The 25,512-nt window shown below is 41.5% G+C and overlaps 1 protein-coding gene across 3 annotated transcripts in view; it reads left to right on the top strand.

The window, feature by feature from the left end:
* The window catches only part of SYNPR (synaptoporin), a 358,350-nt gene that overhangs the window by 172,678 nt on the left and 160,160 nt on the right, over positions 1-25,512 (top strand). The window contains exon 3 of one of the 3 annotated variants that reach the window (XM_089305467.1): positions 4,115-4,171. The exons of 1 other annotated variant lie outside the window; for it this stretch is intronic. In XM_089305467.1, coding sequence (XP_089161593.1) covers positions 4,148-4,171 — 24 coding nt within the window. In that variant the 5' untranslated portion in view covers positions 4,115-4,147. Of the gene's footprint in view, positions 1-3,769; positions 4,172-25,512 lie in introns of those variants that run through there. One more of the 3 variants, XM_017343927.4, reaches the window with a different exon arrangement.

Raw genomic sequence — 25,512 nt, 5'->3', positions numbered from 1 at the left:
GAAGGGCCCAAATGGAGGTCATTCTTTGGAGTGCATTGAAAGCAAGTGCTCTCATTGCTGTGGCTTCAAAGAGTTGAAATTGTCCTAGGAGCAGAATGGAGGAATCTTCACTAACTCCATCAGTCATTATTAGTCTGGCCAGAGTCGTCTTGTCTTTGATTACACCCCTTCCACCAGTGGAGAGATCTTCACGGCTCTGGAATTCTCCTCTCGGGCTCTGCTAAATGCTTAGAAAGTGAGGCGTCCCACTGCCAAGCCCAGGAGCACGTGGGCCTGAAAGGACCCCTTTTGAGAGGCCAGATGTTTAGAAATAGAAGCTCTAAAGAAAAGAACAGTTGCCTGAACTAGGAGGGATGGCCTCCAAAGGGGAGACAAGCTTTTCTGTTCTGAAAAAGACTAAATTATTTTGAACTGATCTGAAGGCCAGGCTCAATTGAAAGATTAGAGTTGAAATGTGACCATATTGAAATTAGCATTGCTAATAAGGGTTTCATCAAATCACAGATTATTTTGAATCTACCTAACCTTCTCTATAAATGTTCAACTTAGAAAACACTGGAGCTCTATTTTTAGTATTCTAATAATGGGTAAGTGTTATTTTTAAGACAGTAGCAACAATGCTAACAGCATGTTCAAACAAGAACCATCAAAACAATGGCATATTGCCTAATTTTTTGTCAGTTCGAATTCCATGATAGAGTATGGTAGCCAACTGTGTGAATTGTTGGCTAAATTTGAAAAGAAGGACAGTCTAAGTGGTTAACTTACACAACTCCTTGTCCTCTAATGATAACTATGTGGGGAACTATCTGAATATCACCTACTCTGAGTGGGCCTAGGGGGGCTGAACCCTGTGAACCCAGACTTTTATAAAACACCTGATCAGCACAGTTTACATAAGGAGCTCACTACCATCTTTGACATGACTTCCACTTAACTCAAGATAATACTGACATCGGCAATGCTTTGAGAATGTTCCCTGAAATATCAGGGAGTCTTCACCCATATGAATGACATCAACTGCCATTGGTCATTGGTTCTGTATTTCCGGCTTAACTTGTTCTCATAATGATTCATTGATTTCATCATTCATTTGTTTATCTTCCAAATATCTATTGAGCACCTATTTTGTGGCAGGTACTTTTCTTAACATGGAACTTGGGTGCTGAACAAAACAAGCAAGTTTCTTGCTTCTATGCAAATGATCTTTTAGCAAAAGGAAGATAATTAAATAAACAATAAGTAAGCAAGGACATATTAGGAAATAAGTGTAAAAAATAGAAATCATAGCAAATACAACAACAAAAGTACAGAATAATGTGAGAGGAACAGAATGGAGAAAGAGAAAAAATTTTTTTGATTCAGTGATCAGTGGAGTGGACTCTGTAGACAGAAAACAAGTCTCATAAATGAATGTTAAAGGAAGAGACAACAGGAAAAGATCAGAGGAGAGAAAGTTGCAGGCAGAAGAAGTGGCAAGTGCAAAGGCAAAGAAAGCTGTCATGGCTTAGAGTGGGGAAGAAGAGGGCTGGAAGTAGAAGAAATCCTGAGGGGAGATGGGAGAGCAGTTGGGGAAAGCTGCGAAGGCACTGTAAAGGGTTAGGTTTTACTTTAAACCTACTGGACAATCATTGAAATGATTTCCTCAGATGAGAATATCATCTCACATTCTTTAAAAGTCTCACCATGGATAACATACAAAGTGATTTATTGGGGTAATTGTGAAAGTAGCGAGACCTTTTGGAAGTCTGCTGTGATGAGAGGAGTTGGTGGCAGCGTGCAGCAGTGGAAACAGTGCTAACACTTTATCTGGAACAAAAAAGAAGCATGAAGTGGCAAGAGCTCCCTTAACTGGAAGATGAGACCCTACCTATTAGCATTGGAAGCTAGTCTAGTCAAAGTGGAGCAAGAAATCCCTTTGGAACTCATTCCATTGAAATCCTTCTTTACATTGAAGGAAACATGGAAACACTGAGAACATGGCAAGGTCAGGGAGCAGGTGGGTTTCCAGAAAACCCAAGACTGAGCTTCATGCCTCCTTTCTTCCCAGGTGTTAAATGGTGAGATGAGTCCATAGAGGATCTGTAGGTAGTGGGCAGGGACATTGGCAGCATGGTAGATTGTCTCTAGCCAGGGGCTCACAACTTTTATGGTGTGATCCCTCACAAAGCTATATCTGTGAGTTATTGTTGGGTCCATGTACTATCTGTGGATTAGTCATACCCCATACACTGAATAGGGGTATAAGCACCATTCTGCAATATTTCCAGCAGAGTGGCTCACAGCTTAGGTGCTGGCAATCCACCAAGTTCAAGTCTCAGCTTGACCGGTTACTGACTGTGTCCCATTGGATAACTCATTTCACTCTATTTCTTATCTGTGAACCAGAATCAAGGTAGTAAGTGCCTAGATTTGTGTGGACCAAATAAGGTAAAATACCGAAATACACTGAGAACAATCTCAGGCACAGAGTAAACATATTCAAGCAATGCTTACTTATTACATGGAAGACAGTTTTTTTCCTTTCACTTCACATGGGGCTCTTCATATTCCAGCCAGTGAGAACCGCTCCCTGGTGCCCCTAAGGACACTGAGCAGTGTGACTGCCCTTTGGTGACAGTGCTGGCAGGAGCAGTGACCATGATCCTTTGCTCAGTTCTTCCTTCACTTACGGTATCAGTGCACGCCGAGTGCTCACTTGAATGCCTGGTGGCTCGCAGCCTATTGTTCTATATCAGCTGTGTTCACTTGCTTCATTTACTCCCCCAGGTAACTCTTCTCATTGAATGCACTGACTTTTCAGCGAGCAGGTCAAGGGTGGACCTGGAGAAATTGGGAGAAAAAGGTTCTTACAGAATTACAATGTTTGGAGAATTGGAAGTACCCTGAAGGCTTCTGCATAAGGAACAAGGAGATCAAAAGCAGAGGCAGAGAAGGGGAGCCAGAGGTCCCTGAACCCACTGTGCAGGACTGCAGTACAACTTGGCAAGCCTTGCAGTGGCTGTTTTTCTTTTCTTGCCCATGCCTCCCCACCAGCAGCTCTCTGAGATGTTAGTATGCCCATTTTAAAGGAGGCAAACTGAGACTCAGACACCTTCAGGGTTTTCCTAAATCACTTGACATAGAAGTGGTGGATCAGGACTATAACCCAGGCTGCTTCATCATGCTTCGTTGGTTGGTCATGGCACCTGTGGCAGGCTTGGGATGCCAGCCTGGGGAGTGTGTGGCACCTGTGGCAGGCTTTCGGTGCTTTGGTGCCCTGAAAACCTGCTTCAGGATGCCGTGAATTGAGCCCCTGGGAGTTGCTGGGCTCAGTGTTTGGAGAACAAGCAGATTTAGGTCTGATTTCAGCCTCTGAAAGCTTTTTAATTTTGTGATCTTGCAGAAGGCCTTCAGAAACTGTGCTGTGATGAACCAAGTTGTCCCTTTCACAAAGGCAATGTTCCTAAAAAGCCATTCTTCCAGTCTCATCACCTTAATGATTATTTATGGGCAGGCTATGAATTTCCTCATTGGGGATCAGACATAATATCTGCATTTCCATAAAAACGAGGGCATTTAAAAAAAACAAACATATCAACATTCACCTAATCTATGCAAATCTATTCATAAGGATTGTATAAAACTACTGTTTCTCTCTGCACCCTCAAACACAAATTCTGGCTTTTTTTTTCTCTCTCCCAGTATGTTTTTGAGCTCTGTGGTTGAGGGAGGAGGGGGCTCACAGAGTCGGGGGAAGATGAGCCTCTGCTCACAATGCAGGCTGCTTGTGCACAGCGGCCCTGCACTTGCAGTTGTGAGCAGAGAGCCAAGTGTGGGAGCTCACCATGGTGGTAACCACCTCCCCACAAAGCAGGCAGCGTCTCACCAGAGGGAAGTATCAGGTTCCTGTACTCGGCTGTGGGCTGTCACTGTCTACTAATATGACCGTTTTGCCATCTCCCTGCAAATAAGACAGAAGCTGCTACCTGATTGGTATAGCAAGCATCTCACTTTCCCTCCGCATTGATTTTCTTGTTCTCCTCCTTTGCTTCACAGAAAGAGGGACAAGTGGCTGCTACTGTGGACACAGAGGCTTTATTTTTAGTATGAGACAATCTCTATTTTCTTTCAGGAGAGGGAAGTTGGATTATCAATTCTTTTGTAAATGTGTATGGTGATATTTGCTCCGGTAAGTTTTTATCTATCTTGATTTATAGCTGCTCTGTGTATGTGTGTGTGTGTGCGTATGCATGTGTGTATCTGCCTAGGTACATTTCAGCTGTATACTTTTCTTATGAAATAATGCTTTGGGAATCTTTTAGGATAATATGTCTTTTAAAAATCTTTTTTTTTTTGCTTTCTCATATTTCATGTATTTAAAAACAAGAGGCTGTGTTGGGTGATAATGCGATGCTTACCTTAAGTGGTGAAGTGTATACTGGGTTTCTTTTAATATAGTAAGGCAACTGTCTAAGCAAACTTAGATTTGCTTTGTAAAAATGTAATATCATTCTACCCTACCCTCCCTTAGGAGTGTTTAATGTCCTGGGTGCATTCGTTATGCTACAACCTGCTTACTATTTTAATTAAACTTTTTTTGGTCAGTGCCAGAGTGAGAATATCTTAAACTCCATAAATAGCTACCAAATATCCTATTCTGTGCCAGAAGACATGTGCTAATTTTGTAGGATCTTGTACCAAGGTGGAACGCATGGGATGAGTTTCTCCTATGATTGGGGAACACACGCTTTTCAAAGAACTGGATTTACAAGAAGTATTTGGACCATTTAAGTAAATCTCTAGCATTTCGTGAAAAAGATAGACTCCCAAGTGGCTGTTGCTGCTCTTCTGTCTTTGCTCTGTGTATTTATGCCACCATCTGTCAAATGCCCAGTCCCACTCTTGTGTTTCTATAGCTGAAGCTAATCAGGAGAAAAAATGATGTGTTAAATTCAGACTAATGTAAAATGAATATCTGGTCACCATTGCTAGTAATGATTTTTAATTGCATTACCTGGTTAACTGCTTCCTTTTTTTCCCCCCAGCAAGTAAAAGATGGTCTGAATTCTGTGTTGTTAATGAAGAAGTCTGGGAGAAAGTCTATTAATATAATTATCCCAGGCAGAGATGATAAGATGATTAACTAATTGCTCTAATGGAAACAATCTGACACTTTAATCTTCTCTTTTTGTTATACAATCAACAAATCTGCATAGTCTTTTCCATGCAGAAATGAACCAGAGAACATATTTATAGTGAAAGTTAAAGGCACAGGGGAATGTGAAGAAGAGGAAGTCTATATATTTTTCAGAGATTTTTGAAAGTAAAATTGGGACTGTCACACATGCCTGAAGCTCTTAGGTATATATTCTTTTCCAGAACAGCAATTTTCAAATTCTGAACTACTGTTAGGGGTGTTCTGGGAAACAGTAACATACATCTGGGAAAGTTCTGACGCTCATGCCCAGTGCCATTGGGCTGTCCACGACTCTGACACCCTTTGCACACTGGATGGAGCTGTTCATTCTGACAAATAGAATAAATTTTGATTCATCTAACAGTGCTCATCAATGGACAAATCCTCTAAACCTATGAGAAATTAGCATATTGCCTTCTTACTGGTCACAATTAGCGTGTTCCTAATAACAGCCCTCGATGTTTAGACAGCCAAGCTGGAGCCAAGTGTTCCTTAGCAGATAGTTTCCTGGGAAAACAAGCACAATTTTTATACTTGGGCTGTTGCTGATTACTGCTAAATGAACACACCAGCATTCAGCATTGCTTCCACCCAACACGCATATACCCAATTCAACCCCTCTTCAATTTTCTGTTAGGATTCTGCTTTCACAGCCATTGTTACAGTTTGTGTATAAAGTCATTAACAACTTTAGTTGTTTATGGAGTTATCATCATCTGAAGCTCTTCAGTAATATAACTCAGTGAGGTTTGAAGGCATGGCATCCTGCTTCCAGCTTATAGAAGATGCAGGGCTGCCAGTGTGCTCAGACTCCCAACACAGGAAGGACTACCGGACCTCTGCATCTGAGAGAGGTCAGGACCCTTAGTTTGAGTTACTGATGGTATACAGGATGTTTAATACTGTCACTTCAGACAAGTAGAGAATGACATAGCCAGAAAATCTGTTGTAATCTATGCCAGGGAGTTAAAAAATCTGTGCCATGTGGGGGACAATTAATAGAGGGCTTTTTAAAAACCTTCACAAGGCAATCATCTGTACTTTTTAGCAGACTGAAGAATATAATAGTCCTTTCCATTTGATAAGTATTTAGTGTATGCCTGGCACTAGGCTAAGCCTTCCATAGGGTTTGTTTCCTTTGACTCTCCCAATAATTCTTTGAGGGATATAACAGTACCTTCCCTTCCATTTTACAGATAAGATAATGGAGACAGGGCAAGTATGCACTCTGCTGGAGGCAGCACGGTGATGAAGATGAGAATCAGGAGGGTTCATTCCAGAGACACACTCTTCTGCCACCGCTGTCGGGTTTCACTTCATCAGAGCAATTGGAACTCCTAGGCTAGAGTGATTCACAGAGATTTATGATACCACATGGCATTTTCATTAGTACTTTTCCTCCTCCTGACACTACCTAACCACCATCTTCTCAGAATGTGCCTTTATGACTCCTAGATAATTATGTGTTTAAAACTGAAGAATGTGTGCTTTATTTCCACTCAATTTGTACAGTTACAAAAATGGGGATGTAAGGAGAGGGAGCCAGCCTTAGGAGATGTATACACGGAAGTGGCTAAATGATGGTAAATTTTATAATTGATAACAATAAAGTCATTTCAATCTTTTGAACATAAAGCCAAAATAACAATGCCACAGTGGCTTGGAAATATCAGTATCTCAAGGCATCTGATTTGTCATTAAAGCAAAATCTAAAACACCATTCTAACTGAAATGATTTATTTATGGAGAACTTAATAGAATCCTCAGCTTTTAAACTCACCACCCCCCAACAATGATATTTTTCTCTATTCTCTGGCTAGCTGGAAAGGGCGGAGGTGGCACTTCAGGTAGAATTGGCCAACCATCTGTGTCACCTGGGTAATTAAAAAAATGAACACAGCTGCCGATAAACATGTGGCAAAACATGGCAAAGTGGAGATTCAGAGTCTCCAAGTGCATTCCTTTGCACCTGAGCACTGAGCCCATTGGCGATCTGTTTGAGCCAGTAAAATTCAGATGAGTCTTAGGGGGCAAATGCACCAGACATAGAACCAGTGTGTTTGAAATGTCTCCTCAAATGGCAGCTTTCAGACTGGTGGCAGGACACTCCACTCGTGAGCTGAGACTGGGAAGCACTGCATTTTCTTCACTCCCATGAGAGAGAAATTATGAAAGAGGATGACGACTGATAAGATTGCAGCTACAAAATAGACCCTAGCTCAGGAATACCCTTGCTATTTTTTTTCTAAAAACTATAGGGATATGAAAAAAATAGGAATAAATAAAACCCAACTTCCACAAATGGGAGAACTAGGAGTCAAGTTTTAAAGTGTTTAACAAAACACTGACTTCGTGCTATGCTTTGTTGTGTCTAATAAGCCTTTGCTTTTGAGAGAGCTCTTGCACACACAGTGGATTCAGTAGGGTTTAGAGTGCAGCACACAATAAAATGTTTGAAAAATGATATTCATTTTTGTGGGAGAAAAGCTTGATAGCTCATTGATTCTACATTTCTTCTTTTTCTTGTTGTTAAAAAATCATCATAATTGGGTGGCTTAATCAAAAAGTGTAGTACTAGAGCCACTACTGATAAAGAAATGTAAGTCAATTTGCTTGTTCTAATAGAATTTGTGAAGGTTTTAAGAATACTAAGAGCTATCAGATGAGAACTAGCTTTAATGAAATATGTTGTGCTCAGCCTAGGACTCAACAAATAAAGGCTATACCCTAAAACTCATTCTAAGAGACAATTTTCTAAAGTCAATCATATTTTGATCTCTAGCAAGAAGATACTACTTTCTTCAGAGAGGTGACCCAATCCCAAATAAATACTAGGAGAGTTTGTACTTCATCTTACCTGTGTTTCCTTCTACCCTTTCTTTGGCTAGGGCTGTGGATGATTAAGTGCTTTAAAATGTTCTACTAAGTACGGAGAATGCAGCTGGTGTTAAGACATAGTGAGGACTGCACTGGTCTTCAATGTATCATCAAACATCCTAGACAGATGTACAGATAGAGCTGGTGATCTTGTTATAGGCATAAAAAATACAATCAATGAGTTATTTTGAGTCTGAAATCAGCATGTGAAGAACTAAGACCTCTAGAAGAGGCTCTTGGTCATCAGTGTGTCTTTAAATGTTTGAAGATTAGGTGAGTTGAAAATGGAAACACCTCAGTCTCTCAACTCTACAGACTAATGGATCTGCATAATTAATATATATTATAGAGATCATTTTTTATCACAGATTCAAGCCAAAAGTACTAATGGAAAATTGTGCAGGGGTCACTCAAAACACATTACATGACAGTTTTTGCAAAGTTTATTCCTAGTACAGGGAAGTTAGTTCCTTGTGCAGGTGTGCACTGGCCAATAGAAGTGGAGAGTCATATCATATGGTCCTTTGGGGCAATGTTTTATTGGGCATTAAATGTGTCTATTGATATCGCCATGTGGCTTTGGAAGCCTTGCTTACAGAATCTTTAAATCCTCCCAAATTTTACACATTGTTTCAGTGTAAATTTTCTGGCAAATATGAATCATACCTGAGGCTTAGTTTTACCCCTGGTAAGATAAGGGTTTAAGAACATTTGTATCCAATATGAACTGTTACTGCAAGGACATTTTATATCACCATATTGATATCCATTTCTCACTGATAAACACACATATCTTTATATGGCTTTGTATCAATATCAGGAAGTAAAGTGGACATAGTTTTTCAGAACCCATGGCAATCAAACTACCTTCCTATGAAATTGAATGGTTGAAGCAAATACATATGTACCAGGTGTGTATGTGTGTCTATGTGTGTATAGGGCAGATTTAAGGGAAGGGGTGGAATGTTGATTTCAACAGGCTGTCCTTTCATTTAAAAGTATTCAGGAATGCTCACTAAGCACCAGGAACCATGGGAGATAGAGTGATGAACAAATACATATAATATATGCACATTCGGAATTAAATATCTTCATCTTCCATTTTCTCACCTAAGCCTAGTTTGTATTTCATGTCCCAGAATGTATGTTCTTAAAAGCACAATTGAACTGCTCCACTAAGACATCCGCAGGAAATATGTGCTTTTGGTCCTGTCTGTTCCTGCTCAGTGAAGGAACAAGAGAGAATCCACTTATTTACTGATGTGATTACTGTCTGCTGCAATGGAGTGGTTTGAAGGCAGGGGATGGAAAAGATTTTACAGTGCTTATTTTATAAGCATTATTTAACACTCAGAGGTATTCTCAGATGTGATAGGTTACTCTCATTCTTGCCTTGCATTGGGAGAGAAAAGAAAGGAAAAAAGCTTTGTCAGGACAGATAAGTAAAGAAGATAGAAAAGTAAACCAAGAAGGTACCTAGAGAAGGCAGTATTTTCCCTGACTATCTGAGTTCATCTAAGTTGTGTTATTTGATTTTCAGTGAGTGTTCATTTAGTCATCCACTTATTCAACAAATAGGTTTATGTATCGGATTCCTCTTTCATGACAAGTAACCTAGATGCTAGGGGAAGAGAATAAAGACGATATTCTAGTTTCTGAGTCCATAAAGTTCTAATAGATCTGAAAATCTCAAAATTGGCACCATTAAAATTTTGACCCAGTTAATATATTGTGTGAGGGGTTATTTTATTATAGGTTGTTTGTCATCATCCTTAACCTCTCCCCACTAGATGTCAGTAGCAGCCTCTCTCCCCCATGTTGCGACAACCAGAGTTACCTCCAAACGTTGCCCTCTAGATGCAAATCACTACAGATCCCCCCCCCATATTTCCAGTACTTCTATCTCCCTTCCTTTCATATACTCTGCTGTATGGTTTATCCTAGGGATTTTATCCTACAGACTTGGCTTCTCTACTGAACACACAAAAGTATTTGCTGCGTAGTTTTGCGTTGTCTACTTACATTCTTGGAGTTCCCGCAACAGTTCCAGGACTGTAGAGTGACACACAGTGAAGCCATAGAGATGTGTTCAGCACAGTGTACACCGCACAGGCTTTTGAAGTCACATGAATTTGCCATATGAGTCAGCACCTGGCAGGAAGAGATGATGGATGACCCTCTCAAATTATCTGACCTCTGGTGGCTGTAAGACATTAAAGCTTTTTTTTTTTTTTAAATTTGACAGTAGAGTTATAGACAGTGAGAGAGTGAGAGAGAAAGGTCTTCCTTCCATTTGTTCACTCCCCAAATAGCTGCTATGGCCGGCGCTGTGCCAATCCAAAGCCAGGAGCCAGGTGCTTCTTCCTGGTCTCCCATGCGAGTGCAGGGACCCAAGAACTTGAGCCATCCTCCACTGCCTTCCCGGGTCACAGCAGAGAACTGGACTGGAAGAGGCGCAGCTGGGACTAGAACCAGCGCCCGTATGGGATGCCGGCTCCACAGGTGGAGGATTAACCAAGTGAGCCATAGCACTGGCCCCAAAGCTTAATTTCTTGAAGCCAGAAAACTTAAGCCCTAAGGGGTGAGTTCACTGGCCCAGACCTCATGTTGCATGCAGTACACATGGAAGATAACAGCAGCCCTCAGTGTCCTTCCAGCTCAGGGAGCTGAAGAACCATTGCAGAAGGATGAAGGCCAACGAATGAGTCAGGAACATACCAGAAGTGTATTTGGATTGTAAGTAGAGGTCTAGGACCCTGAAATAGGTCCCTGTTTCTTAATCAGGTGCAACTAAACATCTCTGGTGATTACACACATTTCAGTCTTATTAAAGACTACAGTAATAGAAGAGCAGTAGACATAGGAATTGCATTAAAGGCAGGTGGGGATTTGCAATGGCACTCATCATACCTGCTCCTGAGCATCAACAGATGTGCAGCCTTCCCAGGAGAGGGAACTCACTGTATGTGGGCCTATATCCTTGATCTTCTGATGACCTATTCAAAACTGTTTGTAACTATTAAAACCCTTGGCACATCTGCCAAGATAAAGACCTTGCAACCATTTTGTTCTGGCAGAATTCTCAGCATGAAGACTGCCTTCTGCCTGTATTGCCTTGGAACCCTGAGCTTGTAGTGAGGAAATGCTTCCAAATCCTGCTGTACAACTTAGGAATATGCATAGCCTTGGACATTTCATCTACCCTCTTTGGGCTTCAGTCTCTTCATCTGTAAAATGAAAACAATGAGCCCTCTCCCCACAGTTTTGGAGAAGATCACTGTTACAGGGGATACGTGGAGGAAGGCTCTTTGGAGACCAAGCCGACCTAGACAATGGCCTTGTTATTTTCTTCCCTTTGTAGATGAAGTCCATTTTGCTATCAGTTTTCATCCCATGCCTCAGTGAGTGCCTGAGGTTATAGGAAATGGCTTCTCTAGTCCACCAGGGAGAGGACTGCCATTATAGAGTGGGTTTAAAGTAGTCTAGAAATGTTTTAATGAGTCATTCCCTTTTAAGGGAAGATTTTTTTCCCCTCATATTATCCTTTGCAGAGAGAGTATCATCCCTGAAGAATAACTGTAATAAAACCAAATGTAAAGTGGATAAAGCCATTCCCTATGATTAACTTATTTGGAGGACTACCCCTGAGTTATCCTTTCTACTTCCTTGGAATCCTTTCACTCTCATCCATCTTGGCAGTTCCCATTGGTTGTGTAGTCAGGGCTGGGGACTTCCATGTCCTGCAGCCTTGCACATTTCGTGCTAAGCCTGTGTGAACTTGAACCCCTGCTCCCTCCACCTGCTCCCGGCAGCTCCTCGGAGGAATTGACAATCGGTGATTGGCTCCTCCCCAAGGACCACAGCTCAGGGAAAGCCTCTTGTTGCTTTTTCTGGCTTCCTCATTAAACCCTGCTGCAGGAAATTCAAAGACACCTCATTTTTCCTGTTTATTTTACCTCGAAGCCCCTCCTGACACATTGGGTCAGGAAATTGTTAGCTCGAACTTTTTTTTTTAAGACTGTGTCTGCTGAAAATCCCCTGCCGAGGCTCCTTCTCAGCTCACCTCCTGTCTTCTGAGATATTGAAAAGACATCTCCCTCCAGACCCCCGATAGAATTATTTCCCTTATCCATTATCTCAACACTCAAAGAGAATGCTTCTCATTTTTTTCTGGGACTCTTTTCAGAAAGGCAAGAATATTTTGATATTCATTCACTCATTTTCTCATTGATTCATTCATGTATACATCCTATTGGGGGGTGGGCTTTGGAACTACTGGTTAAGAGACCCTCATCCCATGCTGGAGTGCCAGGGTTCAAGTCCTGGCTCCACTCCAGATTCTAGCTTCCTGTTAATGTGCACCCTACGAAGTAGCGAGTGACGGCTCAATTATTTGAGATCCTGCCTCCCACCTGAGAACCTCATATTTAGTTCACAGCTGCTGGCTTCAGCCTGGCCCATCCCTGGCTATTGAAGCCAGCTGGATAATGAATCAGTGAATCTGTCTCTCTGGCTTTCAAATAAATAAGTAAAATTGTTTTATTAAACATTCCTACCATATTTACTAAGCAGGAATTGTGTGCCAGGCACAGTGTTGAGATTCGGGATATGAAATTTAGAAAAACATTGCAATGCCTACTCTCATAAGATTTGCAGTCTCATGGGGAGAGAGTTGATTTAAAAATCCCTGAAAAGTGATTTAATTGTCATTGTAGTAAGTGCTAAAAATAAAAGCTAAGCCATCTTGGGTACTAATTAATTATGTGACAGGAACAGTTCCAAGTGTTTTATGCATATTAATTCATTTAATCCTAAGAACAACTCTTTGAGGGAGTTAAAAGAGGAAAGGATTAGAGCAAATAAGATCTGAAGGGCATGGGCTCCTTTGGTAAATCCAGGAATATCAGAATGAGGGGGCATCATTGGACAAGTTGCCAAGAGTTCACACATACCTACTGTTTACCATTCACTGTGCTATATACGTCACAGAGTTCAACCCCTGTCAGAATCTCAGCATAATCATGGTGATTAGATTAAGGATGGGGAAAATAAGGTGCACAGACTCTGCGCCACTTGTCCAAAATCACGTATTTTGTAGGTGCTGACCCCCAAGACTGTAGCTTTGATGTGCTGGACCCCACATCCAACTCTATTTTAACCTGTGAGCAGCTGATACAAAAGAGTCTTCACCTTGTCTATATCCTGGAAAATACTGGTAGAATAGAGAGGGCAGAGGATCTGTGTATCTGAGTAAGAGCTACAGTGATGCCTTCTGCAGATGAAATGGAACTTGGTTGGAACTGGGTGTGCTGAATCTGTAGCCTTTAAATATATTTCAAGGAAAGCAGCCAGCTGCTTTTACAACTTCCCATTTGAAGGGCAGCTGGGGACAGCAGCATCGGCACCACCTGTGCTGGCTGGAAAAGGAAACTCTGGGGTCCTATCACAGATCTCTGAGTACCTGGAATCTACACTGAGATGGTCTCCCAGCCACAGTTCAGTTTGAGAGGCTCAGGTATAGAACAGCTGAAAAGACTAAGTTACCAACCCTGGCTGTGATGCTCAATGGCCGTTATTTGACCTGCCCAGAATTCCTCTGCCTCCCCCATGAGGATGACCTCAGCCTTCCTCACATAAGAGCTTTGAACTATTGAAAAGGCAGATTTTGTAGAGACTTAGAGTCTCTTGCAGTGTGTGGTCCATGGACCACCTATACCAGAATCACCTGTGAGTTTATTTAAAAAATATTTCTTTTAAAAACAGGCTGTTCAGAATGGCAATAAATGCCAAAATGTGGTATAATGATGTATTCAAATGCCTTGAGAAAAAAGGCTTCCCAATGAGAACTGAATAGTCCTCCTAAGGTGTTTGTGTGGAACAGGAATACAGTTTAGACAGACAGTGTCATCCTAATTTTAATGTACTTTTTTGGTTTCAGGTTTTTAGTTTTATAATAAGTATTGAAACCACCCCACCTCACACCCACTGCCCCCCAAAAAACCTCTGCATAATGATCGGAGAAAAACTCTCAAGAGAATAGTGGTATTTATTTGGGAGGAGAAGACCATTGCACATGGCATGCCAAACTTGAGTGTGTCCAGAGACTGAAGCAAGGACAACTTTTTAAATGTGCAGTGAGGGTTGTGTAAGATATATTGAAACAGTAATCCTTAGCTACAAGGATTACTAACAAGCATGGCACCAGTCTGAATGGAACACACACTGAAGGGGCAGTGTTATGGCCATTGTGCAAGGTTGCAGGTCTGGCAGAGTTTTTCATGCATAGTTTTTGCTGTCAAGCATATGTTCATCAAGGATCATAAACTTGCTATATTTAGGCCTTCATAAACTCCTGGCTTTAATGATTTTTTGGAGGGGGGGAATAGCAAGAGCAAGAGGTTAAGGCTTGATGGTGGTAGTGACTCCATTTTAATTCTGGCAACTTTTACAACATTACCAAATATGAAATCAGATTTAATTTTTTCATTTAAATAATTACTTGCTAGAAGGAACTATCATTGTGGAATGTGTGCTTTGGACCCAGCCAAATACTTGTTCCAGTTCTTCACTGCCTGCATGCTTTTGAGTGATTTACATTGGTACGAATCTTAGTTTTTCTCATCTGTAAAGTGAGGAAAGAATTCTCACTGTTGGGGAGGGAAGGAGCTGCTATGAGGATCTCAGCAGTTCTCACAAATGTGTGGCATTATAGTATTAGCCTACATAAATCATAAATGTTCTTATTGGCTATTAAGTAGAATGAAATTTCACAGTCATTGCTTTCCAATTATCTCTATTATCAAGCCATAATCATGAAATTATAGATTAGCTGCTGTCAATAGGAACCCAGTTTGAATACTTTTGAAGTGCTGTTTAACTTAATTGAGAATATAGATCTTGTCACTATATTTATTCACTTATTCATGCAAGAAATGTTGATGAATATTCTACTAAGTGCCAGAAAGCTTCTCAAGGCCTGGGGTCAGAGTGTGCTGGTCTTCAGTGCAACTTGGAGGGGCAGGAATAATGAAACAAGTTCTATCAAGATTGATAGAGAAATGAACAGGTAGAGGGAAGTGGCCATTCTTTCAAAGGCCTAGTTGAAAGAGCTGATTTAAACAATGAATTTATGAGAAGAAACTTAGAGAAAAGTTTTGGAAATATAAATAACTGTTTTCATCATTGCAAGTTTTAGATTTTCTCTCTAGGTTTACTTAAAAGTGAAGAGTCACCCTACTGGAAAATTTTGAGTTGATTCGATGCTTGATGACCAAAACTTGATGACTCCCTCTTCTGTGCCCCCACAGAGTTTGTGATGAATGCAGGTTCATGGCACTTAGCAGTTGACAAAGTCAAGCGTCATTTGATGTGTTGCTCACAATAGCCCCATGAAACAGATTAATTGTAGATTGCGTTTTCCATCAAGTGACAGAAACCATGGCTCTGCACTGGTAGGGAGCAACGCAGACATAAACCTCGGTTCTCTTTCACCTACCATAAAAGAAAGGTAACGGCTTTGGGCTCCAGGCTTCAGACTTCTGTGTGTTGCTATATTTAGGCATTGCCTGGATTCATTGGGGTTATTTTAGGCTCAAGCCATTACCATTGTCTAAAAGGGATGGTGTTGAGAATGAAAAGAGAATAAATGATATGAAAGCAAATGGAATTTCTGAGTCATGGCGCATCAGCTTGAAGACAACTTTATCCTCATAGATATAAATCTGGTTAGGCTATTATGGAATTTTCTGAACTGTACTTAAATTTTAGCCTGGACTTTTAAAGCATTTACTCCAAAGAAGCTCTCTTTTAATACTTTTTGATTTAAACTTATGACCAATTTTATTCTTACTGGCTCAGAATTGAAATGGTATCCCAGGGAATTCTACCAGTTAAGCACATAATACGTATCTTAGAAAATCTTAGGTCTGGCTCTGTGGTATAGTGGATAAAGCTGCACCTGCAATGCTGGAATCCTGTATGGCACCAGTTTGTGTTCCAGCTGCCGGACTTCTCATCCAGTGTCCTGCTAATTGTCTGGGAAAGCAGTGGAAGATGGCCCATGTATTTGGGCCTCTGCATCTCCATTGTGGGAAATTTTGAAGAAGCTCATGGCTTCTAGCTTCAGCCTGGCTCAGTCCTAACCATTGTGACCATCTGGGTGATGAACCAGCAGATGAAAGGTGTGTGTGTGTGTGTGTGTGTGTGTGTTTGTCTTCCTCTGTTACTCCAATTTTAACTAAATAAATCTTCTAAAAAAGAAAATAGAAGTCCTCCCCCTTGTTATATCACTAGTATGCAAGCATCACATTGATCTAATAATGGAAATGTGATAACCAATATGTTGGAAAAAATAGCATTTTAAAACTTTGAGCACAATTAGAACACAACTGCACTCCAGTTGACCTATGTCCACCTGTGGATTCTTAAATGACCTCATTAATTTTCTAGTTTTATTGTATTGAGGTGACAATTTACATTACATTGTTAAAATTCTGGTTCAAACAATTTCCATAATCATATCTTATACTGTCATTAGTGATCTTGCCTTAGTTTCTTTCACACACACAAGCACAAAAGCATAATGTAAATTCTCCCCTCAACTCCATTTGGAACATGATATTAAGGAAAAAGTAGGAAATACGCATGGATGTTTGGCAATTGTCGCTAGCAGTACAAACAGCTGAAAGGGTAGTACAAATGGATTTCTAATGTATGTAGTCCCTAAGTTCTGGCAGGGTAGATATTTTTCCAGTAATGCATCAATGTAAGAATAATTTAAGAATGTCAATTAAAAAGAAATTCATTTGTAAATAATAAAGCATGACTGAAGGGCAATTTTCTCTGCAATCATAATTTTTTTTATTTTTTATTTTTATTTTTTTGACAGGCAAAGTTAGAGAGACAGAAAGGTCTTCCTTTCTCCGTTGGTTCAGCCCCCCAAGTGGCCATTATGGCCAGTGTGTCGCAGCTGGTGTGCTGCGCTGATCTGAAGCCGAGAGCAAGGTGTTCCTTCTGGTCTCCCATGTGGGTGCAGGGCCAAAGGACTTGGGCTATCCTCCACTGCACTCCCGGGCCACAGCAGAGAGCTGGCCTGGAAGAGGAACAACCAGGACAGAATCCGGCACTCCAGCCAGGACTAGAACCTGTGGTGCCAGCGCCGCAGGCGGAGGATTAGCCTAGTGAGCTGCGGCACGGGCCTGCAATCATAATTTTTAAGATGGTCACATTCTGAAAGCAATTTTCTTTAGCCTCATTCTCCTAGGTTCTTGAAGATAAGAGTTACAATTCATCATGAGTTAGCCATAGCATCTGCTACATGCACGGGGGTTGAAGCTAGAAATAACCTAATGGGGCCGGCATTATGGTGTAATGAGTTAAGCCACTATCTACAATGCCCACATCCCATATGGGCACTGGATCAAGTCCCAGCTCCTCCACTTCTGATCTAGCTCCCTATGGATGGCATGGGAAAAGCAGTCTAATATGGCTCAAGTGTTTTGGCCTTGCCACACACATGGGACACCTGGAAGAAGCTCCTGAGCTCAGACTTTGGCTTGGCCCACTCCTGGCCATTGCAGCCATCTGGGGAGTGAACCAGTGGATAGAAGATCTCTATCTCTCCTTCCCTCTCTCTCTCTTTATCTCTAATTTTCAAGTAAATGAATATTTTAACAGTAAAATAGTTTTTGAAATAATAACATGTCAATAACAGGATCAGAAAATCAAAATACTTTGTAATTTTAAGCATGCTGATATTCTTCAATAACTCTTGCTCATTACAATGCTTGGACTACAGTGTTATTTAGTTGCTCTGTTAAAAAACAGTTAAAAAAATTTACTGACTTCCATAATGTGCTGAGTATCAGGGAAAGTTCATGCTGCTAAGCCCTACTGAATCTACCAGTTGAGTTGTACATTTACCCACTCAGTAAGTCAGTTGTATTAAAATTCAAAAAAAGGGCCAGCGTTGTGGTGTAGTGGTTTAAGCCACAGCCTGTAGTGCCAGCATCCTGTATGGGCACTGGTTCCAGTCTCAGCTGCTCCACTTCCAATCCAGCTCCCTGCTAATACACCTGGAAAAGCAGTGGAATATGGCCAAGTGCTTGGGCCCCTGCATAGACAGGGGAGACATGGATGAAGCTCCTGGTTCCTGCCCTTGGCCTGGGTCAGCCCTGGATGATGCAGCTACTTGGGGAGTAAATCAGTGGATGGAAGGTCTCTTTCTCTTTGTCTCCTCCTCTCTCTGTTATTCTTTCAAATACACAAAATGAATCTTTTAAAAAAATGAACTTCAAAGAAGATCCTCATTTTTCTCTCTTCATTTGCCTTTTAAATGATTGCATATAGTGTGTGTGTGTGTGTGTGTGTGTACACGAGCATGCACCTGTACCTCTGTGTGTGACTTTCTTCAAATGTTAATGGTTTTACCCCGCTCCCATTAAATTCTTTATTCTGAAATAGACCTTGGGAGAGCTGTTTGGCTTAATGGTTAAGATGCCATTTAAGATGACTGCATTCCTCCTGAGTACCTGTGTTTGATACCTTCCTCTGCTTCCGACTCCAGTTTCCTGCTAATGTGCACCCTGGGAGGCAATGGTGATGGCTCAAGTGACTGGGTTCCTGTCACTTATGTGGAAGACCTGGACTGAGTTTGTGGCTCCCAGTTTTAGCCCCAACTGGAGATGATTGTGAGCAATGAGAAGTGAGCCAGAAGATATGATCTCGTTTCTTTCTGTCTGTATTTCTCTTTCTCTCTTTTTCTTTCTCTTTCTCCCTCCCTCTTCCAAATAAATTATTTAACTACAAAAACTTACTCTGATGTGGACATCAAACATCAAGCCCACTCTGTTGCTACTCAGCATCTATTAAAAAAATTGTGGCCAGCGCCGCAGCTTAGCAGGCTAATCCTCCACCTTGAGGCACCGGCACGCCAGGTTCTAGTCCTGGTTGGGGTGCCGGATTCTGTCCCGGTTGCCCCTCTTCCAGGCCAGCTCTCTGCTGTGGCCAGCAAGTGCAGTGGAGAATGGCCCAAGTGCTTGAGACCTGCACCCCATGGGAGACCAGGAGAAGCACCTGGCTCCTGTATTCGGATAGGCGCAGTGCGCCGGCTGCAGCGTGCCGGCCATGGCGGCCATTGGAGGGTGAACCAACGGCAAAAGGAAGACCTTTCTCTCTGTCTCTCTCTTTCACTGTCCACTCTGCCTATCAAAAAAAATTGTTTATTTACTTGAAAAGTAGAGTACCAGAAAGAGAAGGTTGAGAAAATTAAAGAGAAGGGGTGGGAGGAGAGAGAGAGAGAGAGAGAGAGAGAGAGAGATTGATTGATCTTCCATCAGCTGGTTCACTTTCTAAACTGCTGCAACATCTATATCTGGAGCAGGCCAAAGCCAGAAGCCAGGAATTCCATCCTGGTCTCCCACATGGGTGACGGGGTCCCAAGTACTTGGCCCCTCTAATGCTGCTTCCCCACATGCATTAGCAGGGAACTGGACTGGAAGCAGAGCAGCTGGAACCTGAGCCAATGCTTTGACATGGGATGTTGGCATCACAGGTGACATCTTCCTGTGCTGCACCACAAAGTTAGCTGCTGATCATCGTCCTAAGATATAATTTGGGCCTTTAGTAGGTCCCCAGGAAATGCCTAGTTAATGAATAAATAACAATTATTTACAATTCAGTTTTCCATCAGCTTTCTCTTGCATCAGTACCTTGAAGCCTCCTCAGAAAGACTTGCCAGGTGAAGGGTAGGTTGATGAAATTGATCAGATAAGAGAATGGGATGGGTGGGACAAGAATTAACAGCTCTCACTTTTTCTTGAGCACTTGACTGTGGGCTAGGCATGGGCAGAGGACATTAAATACATTCAGTCGTTGAACTCTCACAACACTATGAGGTAGGGACTGTCTCACTCCCTTGAGAAAGGGTAATATAGATGGCCTGAGGGATCATACTTGATGGTTTTGTTCAAGGACATAGAACTAGGAAGTGATGGTATAAGATTTATTCCAAGGTCTGGTTCAATCTGAAGCCCGCATTCTTTTTTAAAGTTCATTTACTTATTGAAGAGACAGATTTAGAGAGAGAGTTCCCATCCACGTGTTCACTCCCCAAATGCCTACAATGTCCAGCCCAACACTGAGAACCAGCAACTCATTCCAGGTCTCTCATGGGAGTGGCAGGGCCCTAACCACTTGTGCCATCAATGCTGTCTCCCTGGGTGCACATTAGCAGGAAGCTGGAGTCAGGAGCAGAGACAGGACTGGAACACAGGCACTCCAGTATGGGATGCAAGCACCTTCATCGCCAGGTGAATTTCTTGCTTCTTTGCTTATAAGAAGACTGACTGACTTGTTTTTCAACGACCATGTTTACAACAACTGGAAATTGTGAAAAGGGCAAATCTGATTCATGGTCATGGTTCTTTTCCTGAATTATTGCTATTTATCCCATCCCTCTGGTGAAGAACCTACTCTGTTTTTTTATTTCTTGAATTTATTTATTTATTTATAAGCCACAATAGTACAGGGAGAGGGAGATCCAGATTTTTCACCTGCTGTTTAACTCCCCAAATGCACACAACAGCCCAGGATAGGCTGGACCCAAGCCAGGAGCCAGAACAATATCTGGATCTCCCATGGATAGCAGGGACCCAAGTCCCTGAGCCATCATCTGCTACCTCCCAGAGTGCATTAGCAGGAAGCTGGATCAGAAGCAAAGGCAGGACTCCATCCCAGGCACTGTGATATGGGATGAAGATGCCTCAAGACATAGGATAATCCACCACAATGCCTGCTTCAGAACCCACTCTTCACCCTGGCCCATTTCTCTTTGGATTTTCTTTTTTCCCCCTACCTTGACATCCTTGACCTCAAGTTTACCTTGGAATAATTGGTGTGCACTTCACCTCAGATGAGGACAGAACACACACATACCAATAAAACTGTGTTTTATCTTCTGACAGTTGGTGGATACAGGTTGCTAATGGGCCCCTTGACAATGCCTTCTCCTGGACTGTCTTGTAGGGCTGCCAGCTGTGTGAAGGATGAGCTGCTCACAGCTGTGGGCTTTGCTTGTTTCTCCCTAAGTGGGGCCCTTACCCTCTAAGCTTAGATTGCCTTTTCTAGCTTCTCTTAAGCACCTCTCAGAGTCCTCCGAGAATATGGTCCATGCTCAGAGCCCTCTTGTTTGCCCTCTCCAAAGATAAGAATGAAATTCCTCACAAATTCCTCTGTGCTTTTTCTTCGCATAAATTCTGACTTCCCAAGAAAAGTTTTCAGTTCCAGTTAATTATGTGGGTTTTTTTATTCTAACAATGCCATTTTATGGAATTTTGATTTCCACTTATATTGATTGTTTTTTACAAAATTTTATTATATAAAGAGAACAGATTTTATGCTTTCCATAGGTAAAATTCCAAGAAGACCACACTTCCTTCACTCCCCTACTCCTCACCAATTCCCCTCCTCCCTCCCCTCTCTTCAGTAGTTTTTGCAGACATAATTGTAATCTACTCTCTTTTCACAGGCTTAATTCACCACTAATCATGATATTCAACAAATAAAAAGTAGGAAGATCACAGTTCCACAGGATTATAAACACAAGCGAAAAATGACAATCTGATCCCAAAGTGACCATTTCATTCCTTTACATTTTTTCTATTCCATATTAGCTGCTACATATCAGGGAAAATATATGAGATTTGTCTTTTTGAACCTTGTTTATTTACATAAGCATAAAGTTTCTTTGTATATGATTTCTTATCCTCTCTTTAAAGTCTTGTTGTTGTTCCTGGCCCCCAGAACTTTTTAGGGCATCATTGTCTCACCAGCATACATAGCACCGGGCATAGAAAGTTATTTTTAATGAGTTCTTTGGTGATATTTCTTACAGCTGCTAAAATAAATTCAGTCGAAGTAAGATTGAAGTGATCTTCAAGTGCTTAACAAACTGCCTTTATTATCTTGGAAACAGGAAAATGTAAAAACCCACAGATTCAAGACAGTAATTAAGCTTCCACATTTAGCAAAGGATCAGAAGTCTCAGCAGAGCAGAGTCTAATTTGTGTCACCTACACAAGAAGGAGGTACTCTACTGAACAAGTGTACAAACCCACAGAGCTCAAACCATCTCATGGACATGTTGAGTATTCAGCAAACTTCGTTCCAGGAAGAGAGAAGACTCTACTTTCGCCTAGTTTCATGCCTTAAGTTTAAGTTTACATACTTACCTTACCCTTGGCTGATGCTTTGCATATTAGTGTTATCTTCAGACATGATAAATTTCATATTGACTTGCTTTTTTATTTGCCTGTTTTACCCAAAATGGTTGGCTTTTCCAACCTATTTATAGGAATCATTCTCTCCTTTCAAGAGCCTCAGTTCTTTTTCATCTTCCTCTGTTGACTCGTAATCCTAGTGAGGTGTACACCTTTTATGAAAACACGGGTATTTGGGGTACTAAATTTTGTTTGCTTTTGACATATGATAAGGTAATTCATTTATCACACTTCAAAAAGTCTCATGAAATCTGGCAACATTAGTTCTCCAGTGAATGTATATGGTTTATTTTGATGGCATCGCACTGTGCCTCTCTTCCTTGATAATCTTGAGTTTAAGTTTAAGTATCAACTTTTGCCACGTAACAGCCCATTCTAAAATGGAGTGTCTTGAAGCCACACCACTTAAATAACTCATGAATCTGTGGATAACCAGTCTGGCCTGAGCTCGGCTTGATCACTTATCCTCTGGCCTTGGCTGAGGTGGTCATTTTCTGATTGATCGGATGGCTTTCTTTCTTTTTTTTTTTTTTAACTTTTATTTAATGAATATAAATTTCCAAAGTACGAATTATGGATTACAATGGCTTCCCCCCCATACCGTCCCTCCCACCCACAACCCTCCCCTTTCCCACTCCCTCTCCCCTTCCATTCACATCAAGATTCATTTTCGATTATCTTAATATACAGAAGATCAGCTTAGTATACATTAAGTAAGGATTTCAACAGTTTGCTCCCACACAGAAACATAAAGTGAAAAATAATAGATGATTTTTTTTAAATGATGATGAAATCAGATCAGACCTATTGTCATGTTTAATCCCAGTGAGAGTCAAGTTGGGAGTTGATAGTTTCCTTTTTTTTTTTTTTTCAGAGGATCAGTTTAGTATGCATTAAGTAAAGATTTCAACAGTTTGCACCCCCATAGAAACACAAAGTGAAATATATTGTTTGAGTACTCGTTATAGCATTAAATCTCAATGCACAGCACATTAAGGACAGAGATCCTACATGAGGAGTAAGTGCACAGTGACTCCTGTTGTTGACTTTACCAATTGACACTCCTGTCTATGGCATCAGTAATCTCCCTATGCTCCAGTCATGAGTTTCCAAGGCTATGGAAGCCCTCTGAGTTCTCCGATTCTTATCTTGTTTAGACAAGGTCATAGTCAAAGTGGAGGTTCTCTCCTCCCTTCAGAGAAAGGTACCTCCTTCTTTGAAGACCTGTTCTTTCCACTGAGATCTCACTCACAGAGATCTTTTGCGGATGGCTTTCTTTCTAAGAGTCAACTTTCTGTCAACCGGGAAAGCAGGGTTGAGTCGGCCACTTAACTTTCTTCATCTAATGCTGTCTTGACTCTCTCTGGGTTCTAGGTGTGTGAGCAAGTTGCAATATCTTAAGACTTGGGATTGGGCTTGGGCCAGTGCCATGGCTTACTTGGTTAATCCTCTGCCTCTGGTGCCGGCATCCCATATGGGTGCTGGGTTCTAGTCCAGGTTGCTCCTCTTCCAGTCCAGCTCTCTGCTGTGGCCCAAGTGTTTGGGCCCCTGCACCCGCATGGGAGACCAGGAAGAAGCACTTGGCTCCTGGCTTCGGATCAGCGCAGCTCCAACTGTAGTAGCCATTTGGGGAGTGAACCAGCGGAAGGAAGACCTTTCTCTGTTTCTCTCTCTGACTGTCTAACTCTGTCAAATAAATAAATAAACATCTAGCACATTCTCTCTGAATTAATCTTGCCTATCTTGTCTCTCTCCCACTTCAGAACCCGTCATGCTTCCCCAGGATCCAATACACCATGCTCAAGTTCTCTACAGGCCACACTTGCTGATTTGTCCCCAACTCACCTGCCCAGATTTGCTTCTACCACCTATCAGTTTGAATTTTCACACACCTCTCTGAAATGAGGCCCTTCACCAGCCCGAAACACTCAATAATTGTTTATATTCTTTAATTCACACTCAGTTTTCTTTATCCTTTTAAACTTGTAAACGCTAACCCTTCCTCTCCAGAGCCAAAAGGCCATAGTCTATGATTTTTGACATTCCTGTCATTCCATTATGTATTGGAGCATCATTACATATATTACCAGGCAATTATGTTTCATGTTAAATTAGCCCAATATTCATGCATGCAAGTGCTGTCTCCTCCAGCAAAGTATGACCTCCTTGAGAGTCAGAAGGCAATTCACATCTGCATTTTGCAATCTCTAGATCTTATTGGACAAGACATGGACAAAATATTCCAATATTAACATATAGGAAATGCTCTGTTGCTTCATTCAGCAAAGTCATCCTTGACACTTCCCTCATCCACCATCCTCCAATTCATCATGAAACCATGTCAAGTTTGCCTCCAAACTATCTCTCCCTCTAACTATGTCTCTACATCTTCTCTTGTTTCTCTTTCCCTTGGTCACTCCAACCTCCTATAAAAGTTCCTGCTGTCTTTCTTCATGTACGGACTACAGCCATCATTTCCAAATTCAAGTGCACTCACCCAATTCCCCAGCTTAACAAGCTCTAGTTAATTCCTATTGATTTTTGTTTGTTTAACATTCAATAACAGCCACGGCCAAAGGCCCTGTAGCATCTAGCCACTGCCTGCCTTTCTGGATTGTTTCTTCCTATCTCTTCTATCATTGCTTCATCCAACTCAGTCACTCAAACATACCTGCTCCATTCCCTCATTGAGACTTTATACATAGCATTTCCTCTGCCAGAACGTTCTTTCCACCCTGACTGCCCTTCATCTACTTTTATACATCCTTCAGTCAACTCAAATTATTTTAGTGGTTACATAATCAATGTCTGTCTCCTTCATCTAACTATAAATTCCTTGAAGCCATAATGCCTCTCTGTTTTTTGCTTCTCATTGCATTTACTAATCATAGCAGTGTCTAGTGCTTATTAAGTACTCAATAAATAGTTGAATGAGAGAGCAAGTGAGCAAATGAATGAATGCATAACCATCTATGTCCCAGTCGTGTGCTCATGCACAAATACATATGAGATGTTTATGCCCTCAAGAGCTTCTGTACTCATTAGGAAAGGCAGGTGTACAAATTTGGTGTAGAGGGACCAGTAGAAGCGTTAGCATGAAGGGACTGATTTCCCTTGTGGAGGAAAGGAAGAGCAGGACTGTGTACTATCACTGCTATAGTAAATCACCACAAACTTCAT

The sequence above is a fragment of the Oryctolagus cuniculus genome, chromosome 10 (genome assembly GCF_051225735.1).
Source record: "Oryctolagus cuniculus isolate XC-2025 breed Fujian yellow rabbit chromosome 10, ASM5122573v1, whole genome shotgun sequence".
In the NCBI taxonomy this organism is placed as follows: Eukaryota; Metazoa; Chordata; class Mammalia; order Lagomorpha; family Leporidae; genus Oryctolagus; species Oryctolagus cuniculus.
The sequence above is the reverse complement of the archived record's forward strand: the minus strand, read 5'-3'. Positions and strand labels throughout refer to the sequence as shown.